Raw genomic sequence first — 22857 nt, 5'->3', positions numbered from 1 at the left:
AATAACCTAAGGTCACTTAAGTCACTGTTTTTTGATGTCTTGACTTGATTTAAGTTATTTGGCATAAATTGACTTGACTTCTTTTATAAAAATTATTAGACTTGAACTTGAGTCATTGTGCCAAATGACCAGGGTAGCATTAAGTGTTTTCATTGAAAAAAACATTTAAGTGTTTTCAGTGACTTTTTTATGAAATAACGTTTATTATCTTATTTTTTGCACGTAAAACAATTATCTTGCTATTTTACGATTTTTTTTGGTTGAGGGAATACTTATTTATTGGACGTTACAAATTGTAATAGTTTAACGATTAATTTTTACGTCAATTACTTGACTGAAAGTTGACTTGCTTCACTAATGACTGGACTAAAACTTGGGGTAACTGATGATTTAAACTGGGACTTGAATTGTTTTTTTATTTTTTTGTAAAAATTCACAATCAAAACCATGTGAAAACAAAATCTTAGTTTCTCACTCGAAACAACTGGGTTCGGCAATCATGTTCACGGCAAAATAATTTATATTATTTGTCACAAACAACCACAAAACTCCGAGCGTATTGGGATGACGTCATAATGCTTAAGATAAACTACGCGACTTTAGCTCACAATTAATACAGCCTGATAAGGCTCCAAAATCGTTTTGGAAAATTGGAAAAGAAAGCTCTCCCGACTTGTTTTAAAAAAAGGCAATGAATCATAGAAAATTCTCTCTACATTTCTGTCTCGAGAACTCTGAAAAAGTTTATTGCCTTCCTTTGAAACCTTTGGTAATTGCAGTCAAATTAGAATGAAAGCCGAAGATATGATTCACCGCTATTGCTAACGACGACCATAATTTTTGGCTGCTAATATTTGCATGACTGCCCGCCGCAAACAATGTACTGCAGTAAACACAGAAAACTAAACTCGTTCAAATACCACACGTTGCTTTGTACGTTTAAATATAGAAGCAACAACACCTATTTATAAAGACGATAATGTGGTTGTTGTTTAGAGGCGTCCAGCTGCTGAGAAACAAGCGTCTGTCTGCCCCTTTTTTATCTCCTGCCCATACAATTACGCTTTTCATAACCCCAGGTTTCTTGTAACTTTTAACCTGACGCCTAGTTTAAACAAGTAGAATGCCTTAGCTTGTAAACAGTTGCGCATTGACTGAGATGTTCGGTGCTTTGTACTTTTCAACTACAATATTCTATATCATACCTAATATAGTACAGCTGCCGATGATGACATGTTTTTAAGCCAGGATTTGATATAGGGATGTCCGGTAATAGCAGGTCGGGGCCGATACCTGATGCCAAGTGATAGTATCAGTACTCGTCCGATACTAGGGTGATATCGGTGGCGATCAGCTACTAATTTACCAGGCTTTTTCGCCATGGTTTACCATCCAACACTGCAACTTCTATAAAACAGTTAACACATAATAGTTACCAAACCTTTTAACGCTAAAAGTGAGTTTTAACTTAATAACTTGGGAAAAATTATCGTTTAACGTTTTAATTAAATATTTTAGTTTGTTTCAGCAAAGTAATGACGTCATTGGTATCGAAGCAGATCGCGATACTTTTGTTCAAAAATATCGGCTATCGGTATCCGATTAAAATTTTAGTGTCGGACATAACTAATTTAGATACATTTGAAAAAGTTGAATTATTTCGCATCCTACTAGAGATGAAAGTGGAATAGTTTTCGTAACGGGAAGCATGACATTTATTTGACATGCTGTCAAAAAGTTGGCGACAAAGCGTTTGCCAGAAAATTCGTTAAAATGTTTGAATTGGCAAAAAGGTGACAGATTAGTTTTGGAATACCGTGATTGAAATAAGGGAACTCATTGATTTGCAACAAAACCAAGGCTTGCGTTAAATGTGGTTTGGGAAAATAAATTTACTGCAAATCAATTACACAACAAGCAAAAACTGTATAATCCTATGCTTATAGCCTGGACTGATAGAACATTTTTTTTTCGGAACGATAAATTATGGTACCGGACATATTTTTATTTCCCTACCAGAGCACATGATACTTTAAGAGTTTACTTTACAAAGTTAAGTCATAAATCAATCAAGTATGATTTAAAAAATTGCGGTCATGGTTCAATCTGGATTTGAAATAATTATACAAAATATTTGGATCCAAATAGTGAAGTGCTTTGCAACCGCCTTGTCGCGAGACCATAGCAGGTGTGCCGCGGCGTTCAGCTGTTTGACATACTATAGTATGCATGGCACCTTCTGGATAAAGAAATTTCCCTAAACCGAACTAAAGTACAGTATAGCTATACTATAAATTAAAAAAATCAAATTAGCCTACATAGTAGAAGTTAACAAAAGATATAGTTTTGAAGACATGGCCTATTAGCCTACACTTATAAAATAAATAAATGTTTGGGTAATACAAAGTTATAAAAATCATTCAATAAAGTAAAAACAAATCTTAAGTTATAAAGCTGGATCATTTTAAACGTCACAAGTTTTTCAGGGTTTCTAAAAATATTGTGCGACATTTTAGCGTTATCATTTTTTGTTCGTCCATTCAGAACGAAGGTTATCTAAGTTTATCAGATGAACTTTCTTCCTAATAACATTTACTTACATATTTTAATGACAAAATAGATACAGTTTTAATGATTTTTAAAATGTCGTTCGCGATCTTTAAAATTTTATATTGCTGTGCAAAAATGGCAAATTGGACACCAGACAGGCGACCTTTTTGTAAAAGGGCACCGGTTGGGTTTTAGATCAGCGAGTGGGTTACTTTCACACTTATCAAGCTTAAGCCTTGCGCTTAGAAATAGCTCAGCGCCAAATGAAAATCGGCGCCCTGGTAAAAATAGCGCCTGATCCCTAAGTAGCGTGCGGCCAGTCAAGTACAGAACAGGCAGCCATACGATTAATATAGGGAGCCTCAAAAAATGGCTGTTATAGGCGTATAGGTTGGCTACATTCCGACCTGTATAATATGCGTCTGGACCAGAAGATAATTGATAAAACACTCAGATAACTTTTCAACTTTTAATTTATTCTATAATTGGATGGCGGAAGGCGTAATAATTTCATAGTGTTGCCTGATAAGCAAACGTTTCTCTCACAAAATAAACATACGGGATCCTGCGTTTTTGTAAAATACAAAATACAACACACATTAAAAAGTAAATGGCCTATGAAAGTGCTTAAAAAACCAATTAACGCTAAAACGCGTAAAGACCAATTGTTTTAGCCTGGTCGGATTTGTTTGTTTAAAAATCGGTAGGTTATGCAAATAAATCGTTAGGTTATGCAAATACTAAAAACCGCAACTCCCCAAAGGTGCTCGTATCATAAATGTCGAATATTTTATTTTTTCAGCACCGTAAACCATTAGCGGAAGCCAGTTCCAGTATGGCCTCACAGTAATTGGAAGGTAATTTTGACACGATGAGGCATTAAGTGTCAATGAGTACCAGTAACGTCAGGTCCTCATGGAGCGCATTTTATCGATTTTCTATCAAAAAACTTATTGACCCTCTAAATTATGGATTACCTTTTGGGCACATTAACCCCCCTCTAACTTGTCGACGGGCATTTGACAATAAAATACGTAGTTATAATAGTTAGACGGAAAACAGACATGCATGGGAGTCACCTTGAGGACAGGTAACAGGTTTTTGTGGGCGCTGGGTCAAATGCTTAAAACGCCTGACTTAGTTGGACATGTAGGCCTATAGTAAAACACAATGTTGTAATGGCATAAGTTAATGACTTGGTCCTGTTTTTAAATTAAATGAACAAATTGTTCTGGACAAACTCCTTGGGACTTTATTTTGTCAAATAACTTCGGTTAAAATTTAGTGTTTTTTATATATATAAATAGGGTATTATTTCAGTTTTCAACCTTAAAAAATTAGCGTGCTATGGGTTACGTTTTTGTTATTTATAAGTTTAGATATTACTCATAGACGGATAATTTTTCCAAGTTGAATAGTTTAATGTTTTATTTTTATGTCAATGATTTGACATGGTGTCTAACTGACTTGACTGGAACAAGTCATTACAAAATGGCAGTTTACAACTCTGGTAGAAAGTATCATTAAAGGGAACTTAACAATACAAAACTATGGACTGTAGAAAAAATAAAAACAACTATTAGAGGCGGAGTGCCCGAAAAACTATCAAAGCAGTGATTTCCTATATCAGGTGGTATAATAACTTAGTTTTTTATTCATTGCAGAATTACTACGGGCAATTTATGCAAGAAAAAAAAATCTTGCCTTATCTTCTTGGAAGTTATTTATATAGCAAATTACAAATTAGTAAGTCCATTTTGTTTATCCTGGACAAAAATATATGGAATGGACTTTGTTGCTTTAATTTCTCAACTATATTTAAAAAGTACCTTTTTAACAAAAATAATATCCCAAAGTCTATACACCGTTCTGACAGCAATGCCCAATGTAATAAAACATCGGCAATGGAGCAAAAATGTTTCGAATATACACCAGAGTAAGACCTATAGCTTTTGGGAATTAACCCCAGAAACACAGTTGGGAATTAACCCCAGAAACACAGTTGGGAATTAACCTCAGAAACACAGTTGGGAATTAACCCCAGAAACACAGTTGGGAATTAACCTCAGAAACACAGTTGGGAATTAACCCCAGAAACACAGTTGGGAATTAACCCCAGAAACACAGTTGGGAATTAACCTCAGAAACACAGTTGGGAATTAACCCCAGAAACACAGTGCGTTTATTGAACAAGAAACACAGTATTAGTCATATAATATGTTTGACAAGCACAAAAACTAAAAGAAAGACAAGCAAATAAAATATCTAGACACAAACACACGTCAAGCGACTCGTGGGTGATATAATCAATTATGGGCGATTTGAACCACGAAAAAATTTAGTGAAAAAACGGATTTGTCAGATTCTGGAAGTTCACTGTGGGGTTTAAGTAATCTTGTGGCGCTTTACGGTCTTTTTCGGTCGTGTTTTTTATCCAAGAATAAAGTGACCAACAGAAAATGGCGGAAACGTTAAGCCACTACCATGCACGATAGGTCAGTTAAACAGTACTTTCACAGTGCCTACCACGTGAAATCGTTTTTGCAAGGCGATTTCAAAACAAAATACCGAACTCATTTACGTCGCACAGCTTTATTCAGCTTGTGAAATATGTGTACCGCTAGTTTTTTATGGGACTCGCTATTTTTCACGCAACAAACTAGTAAACGTCATGGCGATAAACGACGCCGTTGCATGAAAAGTTAAAACAAACTCAATTAAACTTTTTCAAATAACCAAAAGCAAATGGGATCCAAGCTATAATGGAAATATACGTCACACGAGGCTTAGTTTTGCGAGGGTTAAAGAAATGCGACAAAAAGCACGTAAACTAGACAAAAAACAAACACAAATGGTGACGCGACAGTTGTGGAAGGCTTCAACACGTTTTTTTATTTCCCGAATCGGTGTAGTATTGTGCAGAAATGCGACGCATTAAAATGGGTTCATTTCGGGACGCGAAAAGTGAAATTGAAAACTACTTTCTTTTAATTGTATATTTATAGCTGAAGACAGTTTGGCTTTTTTGCCGGCCGGAGAATAAGAACACCAGTAATACAGAGCACACGGATGCCAGTTACATGACGTGTGAAAAGAAAAGCAGAAATCACCAGTTTGTGCTACAATGAAATGAAGATGCCGAAGAAGGGAGTGACGTTCAAAAAGAGTCGGAAGAATCAGAAAATTGTGAGAAGTCGCTGTAAAGGAAAGCAGATAGCGATTGAAGGTTCTCACAGTTCATTAACCCTGACGAGGTGAAAACCCCTGAAAACGTCGGTTTATACTTCGTTTGCACCAGAAGAGCGATTTCTATCTACTGATATGTTGCCTGGTGGAGCGAACTCCATTTTTAAGGTTCTCGCAGTTCAGTTTAGTTTTTTGTATTATGCAGCAGTTACTTCAGATCATATTGCTTGTAATATGTAATAGCATAGGACGTGGGATACACTATGCGAACGTGTTAAAATCCATAACGATAACTACATACGATTCAAGAAACGTTACTGGCGTCTAAGTAGGAGTTTTTCCATTTATTTCGTACGAAGTGTCATGACACAAGCTGTTTGTAGGCCATGCCAAATAAATATGTAAATAGAAATCGTGCAAAACCAGTTAACACGAACATGGCAAAGCGTGGCATGCAACAAAAAATGCAACTAGATTTCTGAATGAATAAAAGAGACAACTCTGGTGTTTGGTAGAATTAAAAAAGAGGGTTCAAGATAAGTTACTTTCAAAATGAGATATGTTACTTAAAAAATGTGAAAAACGGGTGAGAGGTACGGCATAAAATTTCCATTCCAGTGCTATTTAAAGCTGGCAAGCAATAGTTAGATTGTGTACCATTGATTTTACACTTGCAATACACGAAGGCCTGTTTCTTACCTTGTTTATGTTCAGCGCTCAGCACGTTGTGTAATTTTAACAAAAGTAAATAATAAATAAAAAAACGTCAATCAACACTAAAGCGGGAGGCGTTTTACCGTTTTGCTTCATTTCTGTGCAAGACAAGCGTTGTAAATCTAAAATTCAAGTGGTGGTAGAACAGGTAACGCTTAGAAGGCGTTCCACACAAAACCGCAGCCGATTTTTGCGGTAAGGTTTACGACGAAACGCAAAGAAAACTTTTAGGAGAAAAGCCGCAACTTTGAAACAATATCAGCGACGGTTTCCGCACCCAATTGCTCCCGGTTCGATAAACAACAGGCGCAAGTGTTGCGTCACAAAGGGAATGCTTTCGTATCACAACAAGAGTTCGGATCGATGCTAATTAGAAGTTAAAAGACAAATTGTGGGTTTGGCCTGGACCAAAGTAGAAGTCGTTTATTTTTAGTTTATTGCGGCGGTAGAGAAAGTTTCTACTGCGTCACTAGGTGGACCGAAGTTTAGTTTCAAGTTTATTTCGAAGTTTAGTTAGTTTCTGGTTTAGTTTTACTGTGAAACAGAAAACTTTCGAATTTATTGTCAAAATTGGGTCCGGTGGAGATGTGTGGCTAGAATTTAAATTTAATTTTTTTTTGAGCTGTCCGGATGATTTTCAAACCCGGGCGACACACACTCTTCAATGCCGAAATAAATAATCCCACCTTAAGCTTAAAATAAGCGAAAAAAAAACGTTTTGTGAAGTTAGTAATTCGTAGACAAAATCCAAATCATGTCACAGAAATAGTGGGAGTTACAGCTCACTTAAGAATAAATAAAATAAGACTAACATAAGTAAAGACTGTCTCTTGATATCCATAAAAGCACGTAAGGGCAGTTGGAAAACCACAACAGATGGTATCTTTAATAGATTGGGAGTTTGCAGTTTAGCGGTTCGAAGCTGCGACATCTGTGTGTTTGTGTCGTTGAAATACGCCTGGAGTTTTCGCTTACAAGCCAATAATACTTTAAACGTGCTAAGGAATCAAACAATATCGAACATCCGCAGAGACAAAACGCAACGTCAAGTAAAGTTTGCTAAACACAAGCATAAGAAAAAAAAACGTTACAAAACATGCAATAGGTCACCACTCGTAGATATTTAAAAGAAAAAAACATTGAAAATCCCTCGAAAACCGTGGCCTTTTCGTCCAAGCCGGCTCAAGTCTCGTGCATCATTCAAAACGAGTCGTGACTGTTACGTCACAGCGGTCAGTGTGACGTCACACGGACGAAGAATACTTAAAGGACCTCAAGTCGTCGTCGTCCTCCGAGGAGTACACGTTGCAGATGGGTGCGCTCTGGTGGGCGCGCGCGTTTTGCTCGAAAGCACGCACGCTGCGGTCTGTGACGTCATAATCCGAGTGCCCGTCCAGATCGTCGTCCTCGTCCGCCATCTACCGGCAAACAATAAGAACGTTTGTCGATTTTTACGGGCATTGTTCGTGTTTTATTAGTGTGAAAAGCATGTTCGATGCTAAAATGTATAAAAGTTGGAAAATGAATGTTTGACATTCACATTCTTATGAGAATAAAATGCGATAAGTTGATTGTGACTGATTAAATATAATTCTAGCACAAACTGTAGTTTATTATTCAATCAATCTAATTTTAATCTAACTTGTGAAAATTAAAATGATCTGAATTCTAAACATAATTCTAATCTAATTTAAATCCAGTTTTTAATTTTTTTCCAAGTCTGTCTGCCACGTCATAATGCTGATATGTTGGGCGAGTTTATCAACGCGTAAAAAACAACGAAACTATTTTTGTTGACTTTAGCAAGATGAGTTTTAACGTCTTAACTGTTTTTGACAAGGTCGGCAAAAAAATCTGCGGTTAGAAAATGTGTGAACAAAATTAGAAAACTTTAAAAGCGAGTCACGTCACCAAAAAAGAGGAAAAGTTGGCCACACAAACACTAACATTCGACGTTTACAAATATTAATACTTAAAGTCTTTATTTTAGACCTTGTTCACGACTAGAAGCGTGGATAGGCAGCAATCAACCATCATATCGTATATATTTCGTAATGCTAAAAGGAAGTCGGCTTTTTCCTAGCTCTTAGAAAATGATTTCACGCAGGCGTTACACCAAAACAGATCGAATAGGCTTTTTAACGTGGCGGAAAAAATACACATGAATGTTGGGTCAAAGGCAAATTTCCAAGGTACTCACGCTAACTGATACGTCTCATTATATAACAAAAAATAATCCGTCGTAACATTTTTACGTTTGGTTTAACAGTCGCGTTTATAAATGGTAAGTATGCCTGATACTTGACATTTTAGTTTCGGTCGCGTATCGATACAACGATTGGCATCGGCTTTCGGCTCAGATCCGATATTAACGGACATCCGTGAAGGATGTTATTCCAATTGTAAGTGGCCGTATTTGTCTAATTCTAAAAAGGGAGATAGAACTAGAAGCTCCTTTGACCTGATGAAGCACACTTGTACGAAAGCTAGTCGAGAATTCAAAACAATCAATAAATAAAAACAGTCAACATTTTGTACTGCACACTATAGCCCTTAGTAAAGGCCTGTTCTTGTGCCCCCCCCCCCCCCCCCGTTTTGCTTACGTGTGTACCCACGGCCCATCACTCCAATAGAAAGCAACCATGCTGCTCAGTGTTTCACATTTTTTTTGTTTTGACCTCAACTATAAAAGTAGGTTCAACAGCGCAGCTTCATCGACCCAATTCTCTTTACTGACATTTTCTAAGTGAACCGAAAATTTTACATTTCACATAATATATAAGTTAGAATTGTAATTTTATTCATATGTCTCAGTGTTGCTTTTCAAGCATCTGAGAAACCTTGCTAAACCAATCCAATCAAAAAACCATACAAATCTACTTTGTCGGCGACCCTAACAAATCAAACTACGATCATTTTTTTTAGGAAACACTGCTTTGAAATATACGTGACCGCTTACCTTATGCATGTCGTGTGGCTCGCTAGACACCCGCGGCAGTTTGTTCTTGGCGCGATGGTAGATCTCCGGGGACGAGTCGTAGTCCAACTCGTATTCCGAATCTAAGCGATAAAAGCGTTCCACAAAAGTCGAAATGATATCGGTGTTTTCTTTTTTCAGATTAGTTACAGCACCTTATGCGTAGCAGTAAAGGTTTAATAACGTTTGCATCAAGAGTTTTTACATTTTTTTACCTAAAAAAGTTTATATTGTACTGATAAATGCTTTCACAAATATACTTTAGATTTGGACTTTCCTGTCTTAGTCGAAGTAAGCCATTAATAAGTTCTAGTCTTTTAACAGGGAAATATATTTCGCCACAAAATAAGGCATCGTCAGTCTCTTATTCAAATAGGATGTTTTCACGAAATCTGTATTTTAAAGTGTAAACTATATTCGTACTGACGTTTTGTTTGCTGACAAAACTTCGGTTTATACACAAATGAGGGCTACTTTTAAAATGAGTACCTGCCGCAAAACTAATTTTTCATCTTATAATGCTGGCAGCACGACAGTTAAGCAGTACCCTGCGACTACCCCATACTCATTAGTAGGTTAGCTCAGATTATTCCAAGTTTTCTATCCCCGATAAACTATATTCTTACAACCATTACGCCACGCCGTTTTGTTTGATAAAATTAGGAAAAAACGTGTAACTGTAGAAAGGTTGACTCAAAATGCTGAAAAAAACGTGTAACTGTAGAACGGTTGACTCAAAATGCTGAAAAAAACGTGTAACTGTAGAACGGTTGACTCAAAATGCTGAAAAAAACGTGTAACTGTAGAAAGGTTGACTCAAAATGCTGAAAAAAACGTGTAACTGTAGAACGGTTGACTCAAAATGCTCGAAAAAAACGTGTAATTGTAGAACGGTTGACTCAAAATGCTCGAAAAAAACGAGTAACCTATTTCTACTCACCAGAGCCGTTATCAAACTCGGCCGTGTGGTCGAACTCCGTAAAGTACTCAGACAGGTCGGTGAATGAAATGTCCACTTGTGTCTGCGATAGTTTAACGAGATTGTCAAGAAATAATTAATTGAAAAAAATCAACTATACGAGACAAGAGTGCTGCAATTAAAGCAAAAATGTGAAAACAATTGGTAAGTTATATATTTATGTTAACAACGAACCAACAGATTGACAAATGGTCGTTGCAATTTTTTTGTGTATTTCATCTGTTGATGACGTCATACTCTAGGCGAGTATTTGCGAGTAAGCTCCTTGGATAGCAATCGCCACACAAGTAGCTCGTAAAGTCGCGCTACGAAGATTTAATTTTTAATCTCGCAAAATATCTTAAAGATCAGCGCAACAAACTAAATCCAAGCAAATATCCCATGGCGGGATTCGAACCGGCGACCGCGGGATTTTGCAACCGCTACCTTGTTGTGCAAAGGCGTGGCGACGGCGTTGTTGTAATGCTGAAGCAGGTCTTGCCAAAAGTTGGTGGCCCACTCCTCGTCGAAAATGGCGCTGGCGTGCTTCAAGCCGACGTTGTATAGCTCCTCGTGTCTTAGACGGGAAAACAAACGTTGTGAAACGGGTTTCGGACAAGTACATGAAATTTTATGAGGTTTTCTACGAATACGACAAACTAGCACCCTGTGCTGATGTGACTGTCTGCGGTAGTTTTCCCCAATTTCGGCTTTACTTTGTTCAGCCCTTTAGGCCAAGGGTGGGCAAACTTTTTACAGACGTGGGCCAAAACCAAAATAAGAAAGGTCTCTCTTGGCCGTTAAATTTTAGCTGTGTAGACTTTACGCATTTTATTACAACAATCGCAACGACTGGTAATTAGAGATAAAATTAGGGTAATTTTCGATCGGAAAACGGTCTAAACTACACGTTACATTTAATGCAGGAACACGATTTGCACAAAGTGCCAAAAAAATTGCCTTTACTTAGTTAAAAGTTTGTAGGTCGAGGGCCATATGATTTGCGTTGGCGGGCCGGATCTGGCCCGAGGGTCGTAGGTTGACCACCACGGCTTTAGGCCATTTCTTCCATTTAACTGAAAGCCGTTTTGTTGTTCACGAATAAACCACATACATTCGAAAGCTTGTAAACAATCTCGAGACACAAAATACTGTTAAAATTTATACGACTTTTTAACACAAGTTTCGTTTAACTTTGTCAGCCCTTTGTTTAATGCGGGCTCTTCTATCTAACTATACTGCATACAGTTAAACAATCATATGAACATTTTTTACACATTTTTATATTCCTAGGGCATTTCTAGAGTTCCGACTCTTTCCGCCACATGTAATTTTCTGTAATTTAAAAAAACATGCAATTTTATTTTTTATTAAAACTTACTTGTGGAAGTCCAGGGTCTTGTACATGGCGATGGGTGGTCTGATGTAGGTACAGTAATCCGAGTGGCGGACTTTCTCCAACAGGTAGTGACAGGAAATGTAGGAGAGCCGCGATTGGATGTCGTTCATGTCAGGTACCTACGCGCAGTTAAATCAGAGGAGTTTAAAACCGCGAGGTCGTGTTAGTTGTATATGTACCACTAGTGGTACGCGAAGGTTTTTCAGGTGGTACGAGATTAGACTTTTTTTTTTCACAAAAACCTGGATTCACAACTTTATAATTTGTTAATCTAATTTTGTTTGCGAAAACGAAAAAAATCTCGAAGCTTGGTCTTATTGTTACGTAACTATTGTTTCGTATCATCACGATCTTTAAAATACAGGTCATGTCAATTGTCAACAAGGAGCACAGTTGCTTTGAAAAGACGTACAACGCTGTGGGACAGTGGGCGTTAATTATGTCAAACGCTTGCTCTTGATAGGTATCATCTATGGTTTTATAGCTAAAAGCTAAAAAATAGCGTTGAATAATGCTAGTTATAAGCTATTTTTAGTAGGCCAATATCATTCTTCTGAATAAAATATATGCGATCATATGAGTTGTTTTGCAAGAAGTTGTACGCGTGGTAGTACACAGCGGTACGAGATCCTAAAAAGTTTGGGAACACCTGCGTTAGATGTAGTGGTACGTTGGGAAAAAGGGGGGAGAAGAATAAAAAGATTACACCAAGAATAAAAAAAGATTCCCTAAATCTCGCATAATGGCACACATAGTTCAGAGGTAACCTAAAATATCGGGAGGTCAACCGTACAAAAAAGTGTGAAGGGCCCAAAAACGCAAAAACACGACACTTTAAAAAAAAAATTATTTAAAAACATTGTAATAGAACAAACGGATTTTCTTAGCAATTTCAATAAAAATATTAAAGGCTAAAAAAATGTTCGATAAAGCCGTCGATTCGTTGTGCACCAACCTTTGGGAATACCTCATGCCACCAGCAGTCTAAAAACTATCATGAGGTATTGTTTTACACTGATGATGGCATGAGGTATTTCGGAAACGTTTGTAAACAACGAATTGTCGATTTTAACAAATTTTAAAGGCTTTATTATTTTAGTTAAAAACGTACTAAGAAAAAAATATCATTAAATTGCAACAGGTACTTTGGTCATACAAGCATTTTCCTAGCATTTAATTAAAACGTCAACATTTTAAGGTCAAACAAAGAGTCGAATGACCTTGACTCGTCCAGTCCAGCGCCCTGTCCACTTCTTCCACAGCACCCACCACCCTGACAGGTTGTCGCCGTAGTTGGTAAAGTCCATTTCCGACTCGGCGCCCACGTCGACAGCCAGTACTTTACACGCGCCACGGGAACGTGCCACGTCGCCTGCGTTCGCACCAAGTCAATGGTTAGAAGCTTAACGGGGTATATGACGCGGGTGGAGTTTTGGTCCTATACGCGTTAATAGGAATTAACAGGACTTTGTAGAATTCCCCACTTTAAAATCGATTTGGCCGACAAAATGTCGTTTTTCAGATACTAAAACGCTTTCTTGAGTAAACGATCAGGGAACCGAAATTTGGCTAAAATTTCACTTTATACGTTTTTTTTTACAAAATAAGAGATTTTTGATATCAAATTTTTACCGTTGGAAACCGATTTGTCGTGTTTTTGTGACGACTTTACGCTAATTTACCGCAAGTTAAGAAGTGGACAAAATTTGTTACTCATGTCTCCATGATCTTATCAAAATTGATGACGTAAGAATTCTACAAAAAAGGACGAAAAAATCCACCCACGCCAGTTGCGTCTCAGATGTTAATGGAAAAAGTAAGTCTTCTAACTGTTTTCTATTCTTAGTTGTTGTTCGCCTATTTATTCCCCCTACACCAAATTATGAATTGCCACGGCTTCGTTTGTTTAATATGCAGGGTCAACTTATTATGATATGATTTGTATATAGCGCTTAAGGGTGACTTTTTTCTAGAGCCTGTTACCAAGTTGTGCGTTATGGATATTTTAGAAGCACAACAGGTTGTTGTTGTAACAAAAGTCTAGGTAAAATGAGCTAGTTTTTATGGAGTTTGTAATCGATGAAAGGGTACACCTTATAGTACCAAATTTAGTAACAGACTCGTAAATGTTTTGGACACGGCAAAAAAGCATAGAACTGTTTCTTTTAGGTTTTAACCTTTTTCTGAGTGTAATATTGTCCAAGTCTGTATTGTACAGCGTACAGACCTAACAAGATTACTGACAACGCTTTTTGTTTAAATACTTAAAATCGCCACTCGTATGAGAGATGGATAAAAGTGTGGTAGGCACACATCTTAGACGAAAAAAACAAACAATAATGAATGCAGGCTGGTTTGTAAACGCCAGCAGCGCCTTGTACCTGGAAGGTTATTAATGTAGCCTCCGTCCATAAGCAAATGGCCGTCCTTTGGATCACACAAGGGAGGCAGGTAGCCAGACAGGGACATGCTCGCTCTAATATACCGCCACAACCATCCTGGTGTTTTCGGGAGGAACACATGCGAAACAACAACGTTGGAAGAATACATGGGTTAAGGACAACGTCAGGCAAGACGCCAAGCTGGGCTGGTTGGCTGGCTGGCTGTTATCAAGTCAAAGGACACAACAGCGAAAAGCACACCACAAAATGAGCGTTCTTATGGATAATATGATGGATTGTCATAAACCGCATACTGAAGGTCTACCGATGCATTGTTCCGCTAAAGTGCGATCATTTTCCTGTGGTAGTTTTTACGTTTATTTTCAATAATAGGAATTTGGAAGAATTGGAAACTAAGCAGTTAAATTGAATCAGGTTTAAAACTTATAAAGGCTAAGTCGAAAAAATCATTTCCAGCTTTTTGTACTGATACCATAATAAATCAATTAACAAGCCAAACTAAAAAAAAACAACTTAAAAATAAATGTTTTATGCAGCAAATTAATGACAATCCAAACATTTTAACATTATCTCAGTGACAGGTTTTTCGCTGAAGTGTTCCAAATGCTATCTATGAATTGTTTAAAATTCCAATTGTAAACCAACATTCTATGTTGTCACAGTGAAAAAGCTCAAAGCAGCCCTGACATTGGAGAATATGATACTATAAATTTACAGACATAGTGCATAAGTTTGGTTGTTTTTTTATGGGATTATGTTTGACTTAACGAACTGTCATCAAAGTGATTTGGCCACATGGTATACTATCTGTCTTTGACTGTAGGATCCTCTAACTTTGCTAAACAGGTATCTATAACTGGGACAATTCTACTGCTATGCTAAATGTGAAAATAGATAAATACCTGCACCCGTGTTAAGCAAAATATATAGTTGTTTTTGAACCACATTTAGTCCTTTAAAAAACTTTAAGAGTATTTCAAATACTTTACTGCTCAATCTATACTGATACTTAATCGCACTAAAAACTGGTGATATGCCTGTCTTTTAAAACCATAGTGCCTTTTTACAAAAAAATATTTTAAACACATAAGGTGCATCTTTGGAAAAAATAAACAACTCTGAGTTGTGTGCTAAAATTAAAACAAATTATTCAAAACAAAGCTTATTTGGATTCGGTAGTGAGAAATTGGTTTATACATCTGTTAAAATATTATTAGATCTGTAAAATATGCACAAAACTGAAACGATAGGATCTTGTGCAACCAGCATATCCTTCAAAAAGTCCTAACCGAAAAACGATTAAGAAAACCAGCAGGATTTACCTTTTCAGCAATAATCCCTGATTTAGTGTTTGTAGATTTATTTTAACAAAGTTATCAGTCAAATCATATAAGCAGTAAACCCTTATTCATTGCAAATTAACAAAAACAGCTTGACCCTATTTTTTTAAAATGCAACACAAAAACACAGAACATGCATTGGATCAAGAACTGCACAAAACATAACAACAGAACAACAAACAGAAACCATGCAAACAAAAACCCTTAAGGACGGCCATTGACTTAAACACAAACTGTAGCTACACCTTCCAAAACAACTCGCAATAACTGCACCGATTTGTTTTGTGTTGTAGAATAAAAACAAAAACCATCGAACCAAACTAGTATGTCCCCTGTGAAGGAAACCAACCAATTTAGGAAATGGATTTTTAAATTTGTTTTTAGGAAATAGAAATACTGCAATAAGTTTTATACTAGTAATTTAAACACACCCGTTTGGTACCGCAGCATGTTAACTACTTCTAGTGGGCTAAAAGACGGAAATTCCTTGGTCACTACTTTATCCTGCCTGGTAAATTGTTGACGAAACATCCGTCAAGAAGAAGGTGTCCATCTTTCGGGTCACAGAGGGGGGGTAAGTAGGGGTGAAAAGACATGCTCGCCCGGACATACTTCCAAAGGCAACCTTGCAGAAGAAGATAAAAGTCAAGTGTGCTGGTCGGGAAGCAATTATTTTGCTTAACCTTCTGACAACAAACCATAAGAAGAGCGTTTAAAAGCTAAAACCACACACAGAAACTACTGCAGGTAGAAACGTTTAAAATATGCACTAGCTTTGTGCAATATTAGTGAAAAACAATGTCAGCTGGGCGAAAGGTTTAATCTGCGGCAAAAGTTTCAATATGAAAAACTAAAAGTAAAATCTAAATTATTTTAAAAGATAAGACAGCGTACTTGCCTTCATATGAAAATTTTCAAGATAAAAGTAACTGAAAAACGTTTACCACCTGATTATGGAAATGGTAATTTGAACAAGCAGTTATGTGAAATGTTAACAGTAGGAATGTTTAAAGTAAAATAATAAACCAGGGCTTCCCAAACTGTCTGCAAACCCTTTTAATATATAAATAGTTTTTTTGTGACGAATTAGTATGAGCAGTTTGTTAAAACACAACATATTTCAGTCTGCTTTGTCATGCATTTGTTAAAGTAAAGTTATCTCAAGGGCAGGGTTTTTTTTAAGGTTTGGTTGGGGTGACCGCTAAGTAGTTTTAAGAGACCGCAAGTGTTTCATTTAAATATCAAAAAGTTGCAAGTCCAAAATTTGGGAAACCGCTGGAGAAATTTGGGGGACCGTTTCGGTCCCCCAAAACACCTTCAAAAAACACTGCTCAAGGGTATTGTTTGGTATAAAGTTTACCATTAGAATATCAAACAGATTTATAGATGTAACACTTTGTACAAAAGTTATGCAGACTTGTGACACCATAAACTTGTTGCACAATCCACAGTTTAAGAAGCCCTGTATTAAACATATTTCATAAATGCATGCTAATGAAAATCTTACAATGGTTCCAGCCAACAAAATGAAAATATTTAAATATTGATGTCCTGTATCTTTTTTGTTAAATTAAACACACTATTTTTAAAAGTCAACCTAACCATTTCTACCAAAATATATCTAGTTAATGTTAATTTCTATTGAACATTGTAATATGACTATTATAACGGGACTAACATTTCTCAAAGAACAACAAAGATTTCATGTAATATATGCATTTTTTGCATTTCATGCACTTAGTATACGCCTAAGGTTAACGATTTGCTAAGTGAAACCAAATAGACCCAATTTTTTGTATGTGTTTCATGCGATAAACATGGTTTAGTTGCATATTGCCACACCGGTTTGTTCGTAAATAACACGTTTCATAAATTACTTGAACTATGATGTTATTTTTTTGGTAAAATGTAAGAATTTTTATGTACTTTTGTCAGTTCTATGTAAATCTATTGGGCTAAAAAAGCGATATTCTTTATTTTCTTGCGTCATGGACTAACAACTTTACAGTTAAATTTCTGTTAAATAATACTGTAAATGCAGTTATTTTCAAGCACATTTAAATCCTTTTATGTGCTATATGTGCCGTGTATTCTTTTAATTGAAGCTTTGCCAATTTTAACCAAATAAAGCTATTTTTTCTCGATCCGCAATTAAACTGCATTTTAGCTTCATATTTGTGTACATTCATTCGAGAACAGCAGGTGTTTCCAAGAACAATTGCTTTATGACGCAACTTTGTGATGTCAATCTAATGACAACTTGAAACAAATATCCTAGAGCCGCTTTAACATAGTTTAACGTAGTGGGCATTCAATAGCTCTGAAAAGAATACTTTGGGCCACGACAAAAAAAGTTTGACGACCACTGGATTAGAGCATACAGAATTTTCCAAAATAACCCTGGTTTACATCATCACAAAGGCAGTAGATAAACTGAATTGCTTTGTTATATATAAAAGCATTCCATTAACAGTAATTTGTTAACATTTACCATTAAGTCATATAAGCATGAGCAGCATTGTGGTAAGCCTAAACAACGCCCTGAGGAAGCTTTAAATTTTTTCTTGCTTCTCGCATAAAATTAGCAACGATTTCTTTAAACACTGTTACAGAAAATCGTCAAAGTGCCAGTCTAATGAACTTTCTCAGATGTTTCGAAAGATTAAAACAGTACTAAATTTTAGATGCGGTCTGTCGAATTTAAAAAAAAAATTTTTTTTTTTTTTTTTTGCCAACAGTAAAATTCAGTAAAATATGCATAAATACCTAATTAACTCACACTATAAGACAGCCTCAATAATATTTAAAAAAAAGCTTTTTATACACAGTGTTTCCAAAGAAAAATAAAAACATTGAGCCGCTGAATTCACCAACAACACAAAAGCATAACCACCAAACATGTTACCATGTCACATCACAAAACTTAAGTTTTGCAAAGTAAAACAAACCATCACCAAATCAAATAGGCAAATCATATTTCATTTAAAAAGTGAAAAATAAACATGCAAATAAAATGTGCACACCCCTTTCTGCTACAGTTGCTCTGTTAAACTGCCTAACATAAGTAAATTGTAGCCTAACTGTTCTATTGTTTCGAGAACAATTCTTGTGCCAGTAACCTTGTCTTTTTTAACAGCTCAAACCCTTGAAAAGCCTACTTAATTAGAGGAAGAGTTGGTATAAAGATATCAGAAAAATAGTTTACATAAATTAATTGTCTGCTACACTCTCGTAAATGAAGTAAAAATCTAACCTGGCCTAAATATATTAAATGAGTTCTGATAAGGCAAGTTTGAACTTTTTCACTGTGGTCTAATAATATTACTAAAGAATAATAGATTTACATATCTACAAGCATATGTCAAAATGATTGGCATGTGATACACAAATTATAGAAAGTGTACATTAGGTGCACAAATTTTGGTATTTAAAAAAACTGCACAAAAAAAAGGAACAACAAAGTGCCTACAATCGTTAAAAAATATTGAAAGTTAAATATATTACACTATTACAGTGTCCACATAATGTTTTCTTCATTCATCATAGATGCCATAATCTACATTCAGGCGTAACCTTTTGAACTACTATCACGTTGAAGAATATTAATAATGTTACCTATAATAAATCCTAATGATTTCAAAAGATTATGAAAAAGTTGAAACAGGTAGTCAGGTAATTTTAAAACAATACAGCTATGCTGACTTAAGCTACTGTTACTTTTATATTTTAGATAGGTATGTAAGTTAAGTACCTGAATTCTATATTAAGGCAGCTAAAATTTAGAGAAAAACATTAAGTTGATTTCATAAATTAGATTTTAGTGCTATTCAATTAAACAGCATAAAATCTTTTTAAATTAAATGATTGGACGGCTTGTTATCAGTAAATTACAGAATAAATTTCAGATGAATTGAAACATGCATTTAAAGAAAAATATTTTCACGCATTTTAATGCAACTTTCCAATGCTGCAACTTTGTACCTTTGATTGTATCAATTACAAATTGTGACTGGAAATTCAAATCAGCAAAGTACTTTTTATGACACGCATTTAGTAAATCAAGATAATCAGGTTAGTATCATATTAGCGAGCATAGTTTTACCATCAGTGTGAACTCTCATTTCCGATGACGTGATATCAGTCGATATTGTAAAAAATGGAAGCCAAAGGTCCTGAAAATAGATGTACAGACACTTGTGAATGGGTAGAAGAAAGTAGTAATACAACTTGTTTTTTTAAATATTTCGATATCTTTTATACAGCCCTGTTAAATGTAATACACTGTTTACTGTAAATACCCAACATTAGAATTGAAAATCAATAAATTATATTTTAAGTTATTTTCTATGTAGTTATAACTGCTAACTGCTTGAGATGCGGCAATTTAGCACAACTGAAAACATAATGTAAAATATAACAGCTATATTGCGAAACTACAAAACTAAAATACTCGCCGAATCTGTCGATCACAATGTGCAAGTATTGGCGCATGGTTGTTTCTCGACTCGCTCCTCTCTGAGCCTGCATAGCTCAGTTGGTAGAGCGACGGTCCCGGCTTGACCGGAGGTCGTGAGTTCGAACCTCACTGCAGGCCAGTTGTTTTTCTGGCTTGCTCTGCTTGCATCATAGATCGACAGATTCGGCGAGTCTGCGATGGCTTTTCGGTGTACTATTGATACGGAAGCCGTAATCGTTGGTCATAAAGCAACTTCCGAGGGGCTAGATCACAGATGTTATTAAACACATATGTTTGTGTGTGTCTTTCATTCATACAAAACTAAAACTATGACAGGATTACATGCAGTAAATTAAAAAAAAAAACCTAATATAACATTAGGCATATTCATTTAAGAAAATATATCAATGGTAGGGAAAACAAATACCTCAATCTGGATATCTTTAAACACATTTTCTATTCCATGATTAAAAGCGGCACCAGAAAACATGGAAGTAAATGGATAGGTGAGATCGAGTATCTTGGAAAGTATCGAGCCCATGTCATTGCAAAGCATCAAAGTCTTTTCTCGCATCAGTGTGACGTCTCTATGAGCGGCCCAAAGTCCGCCCATAAAGGCGCCGATCGAGGTGCCTCCAACCATGTCAATTGGAATACCTTTAAACACAAATTCTCGACATGCAATTGCTTTTGAATTAGTGAAATACATTGACACAGGTTTATAAATAATGTACTTGGGCCTGAAATGAAAATTTCGCAGAAAAAATGCCTTTGTTTTACTTAGTTCTATCACTGCCTATAAAAGGATAATTTTTGTAAAATATTTTTTTTAAATTGATTCCATGGGTATGAGAACATTTAGTGTAATATGATAGTAAAGTAAAAAACAGATTAGAGAACTGGAAATTAGTTTTAGCAAACTAAACATACTTAACCAATTGTTGATTTCAACAGTTTCATTATTTGGAATAAACAACTGTTGAAGTTGTAATACAAGAAACATACGAAAGAAAAATATCAATACATATCCCATTTCAAATAATCTTTATTGTCCAAACTTGTTGTTACACACCTTGGTCCAAAAGTGCTTTGATGATTCCGATCTGGGACAACCCTCTAGCGCCCCCGCCACCAAGGACAAGTGCGACCGAAGTTCCAGTAAGGAACCTGGCAAGCCTCGAGAAGTCGCTGTACCTATCGCACTGCTTCGTCATAAGCTTTGTCCAGTATTCATTCTTTAAAAAATATTAAAAAAAAATATTAACGATGAAACATAGATATAAGATATACACAAATGTGTATTCTGTGATCAAGCCCTTCTGGAGTAGTACTGGCCAAGGATAACGGCACACATGTATAGTACACAAGTTTCGTCAGCCTGATTTCATTAAGCCTCTCCAAAGGCAACTTGTGCACTTTTAAAAATAAATACCTAACAGAGGTTTGCAAAGATTTTTTGCGAAACATTTCCATTTGGAAAAATCGATTTTTTACAAAAAGTCAACTTGCTTTGCAGCAAATCTACAATGTTGTTCATGGTCAAAAAACCTTTACAATGTTTTGACCAGGGCTGCGGAGTCGGAGTCGGACTCGGGACTCGAGGAGTCGGTTTGTTTCGCTGGAGTCGGATTCGGGACTCGAGTAAGCCCATGTAAAACTACCCGAGTCCACTACCAAATTTTAAAACTGATATGAAATTGTAAAGGTGGATTAGCATATGGTGGAATATTTTCAAGCCATGTATTATGAGTGAATTAATTATACGACACCCTTATAAGTGGATTGCTAACTATCCACGTTATTTTAGTTACGTAGATTGGTGGAATACAGGCTGTAGAGTCAGCGCGATCTTCACGTTTTGATGATATTCGAAACAACTGTTTTTAATAAAGGTTACTGAAAGTAAGAATTAGTGGTGGGCCGCACGTAAATATCAGGCGGGCCGCAGGTTGGACATCCCTGGTTTAGGGTATGCATTGTGCCTTCAAAATCCGAAAAACACTTAGGTATTAATACGTTTTGCTTAATGTGAATTTACGTAGTTAAACTCGGCCGAAAAAGATGGAAAAGGGAATGTAAGGTAGCATGACCAGAGATTTACATTGGTGTGCCGAATCCTGCCCGTGGACAATAGGTTGCCGACCCCTGACCTTAAAGTAAAGATTCAACACCTGTGGTTATCTAATTTCTTCAATTCTACTTTTAACGGAAGCGAAAAGTTTTGCGAACCAGCTTTGATTTTCTTGTTCTTGCAAACAGTCGCTTGGGTCCCTTAATGTGGATGTGATTGTTGAGCCAGCCTCTCATATTCAGCCACTCTACGGTCCTCGTCGGCCTAACGATTCCTGGTCGGTGAAGCAGCACCAACATTTTTAGAGCCCGGACAGCCATGCCTTCCACCTGGGCTTCCAGCTGATGCAAAAACAAAAATAAATGTAAAAAAACATTCAACTTTAAACTGTGGTATTTCAATTTGTTAGGATAAAATTACAGTTTTATTCACGGTTGTAACCAATTTACAGTGGGTTGTTTTCAAGGTGTTGCTAAAAATGCCAGGTAACTCTACTATTAAATTTTTAAAGTTATACAAAGAAAAACTACGCAATTAAAAAAATAACGTACTAATCAGGATAGTCAAGATTTTACAGTGAAATGTTTTTAAGATTTTAGCAACTGTACTGCTTCTTTCACAATTGACCAATAAACATCTGAAGATAACCATTTTTCGAAAGAACCAGTGAAATATCGTCTCTTCCCGGCCATGCAAACAAAATTTAAATAAAAACACATATGCAGGATTACAGGTGGCTTACATCAATGTTTCTTAATCAGGTGAATGGTTCACCCCAGGGTAAATAATTTTTTTGCAGGGGTG

General features: G+C 36.1%; 1 protein-coding gene across 1 annotated transcript in view; it reads right to left on the bottom strand.

The window, feature by feature from the left end:
• Positions 1–4623: 4623 nt before the first annotated feature.
• Positions 4624–22857, bottom strand: part of LOC146136787 (patatin-like phospholipase domain-containing protein 6) — a 42529-nt gene continuing 24295 nt past the window's right edge. Inside the window, exons 21-31 of the mRNA XM_083395960.1 lie at positions 22212–22394; positions 21055–21217; positions 20410–20639; positions 19629–19698; positions 14166–14282; positions 13005–13156; positions 11767–11903; positions 10833–10962; positions 10368–10449; positions 9410–9510; positions 4624–7868 (exon numbers count right to left, since the gene is read on the bottom strand). Coding sequence (XP_083252086.1) covers positions 7695–7868; positions 9410–9510; positions 10368–10449; positions 10833–10962; positions 11767–11903; positions 13005–13156; positions 14166–14282; positions 19629–19698; positions 20410–20639; positions 21055–21217; positions 22212–22394 — 1539 coding nt within the window. The 3' untranslated portion in view covers positions 4624–7694. The remainder of the gene's footprint in view (positions 7869–9409; positions 9511–10367; positions 10450–10832; positions 10963–11766; positions 11904–13004; positions 13157–14165; positions 14283–19628; positions 19699–20409; positions 20640–21054; positions 21218–22211; positions 22395–22857) is intronic.

Source organism: Ascidiella aspersa, chromosome 8 (assembly GCF_963924565.1).
Source record: "Ascidiella aspersa chromosome 8, kaAscAspe10.2, whole genome shotgun sequence".
Lineage (NCBI taxonomy): Eukaryota > Metazoa > Chordata > Ascidiacea > Phlebobranchia > Ascidiidae > Ascidiella > Ascidiella aspersa.
Note: the sequence above shows the minus strand (reverse complement) of the source record. Positions and strands in the feature narration are given on the sequence as shown.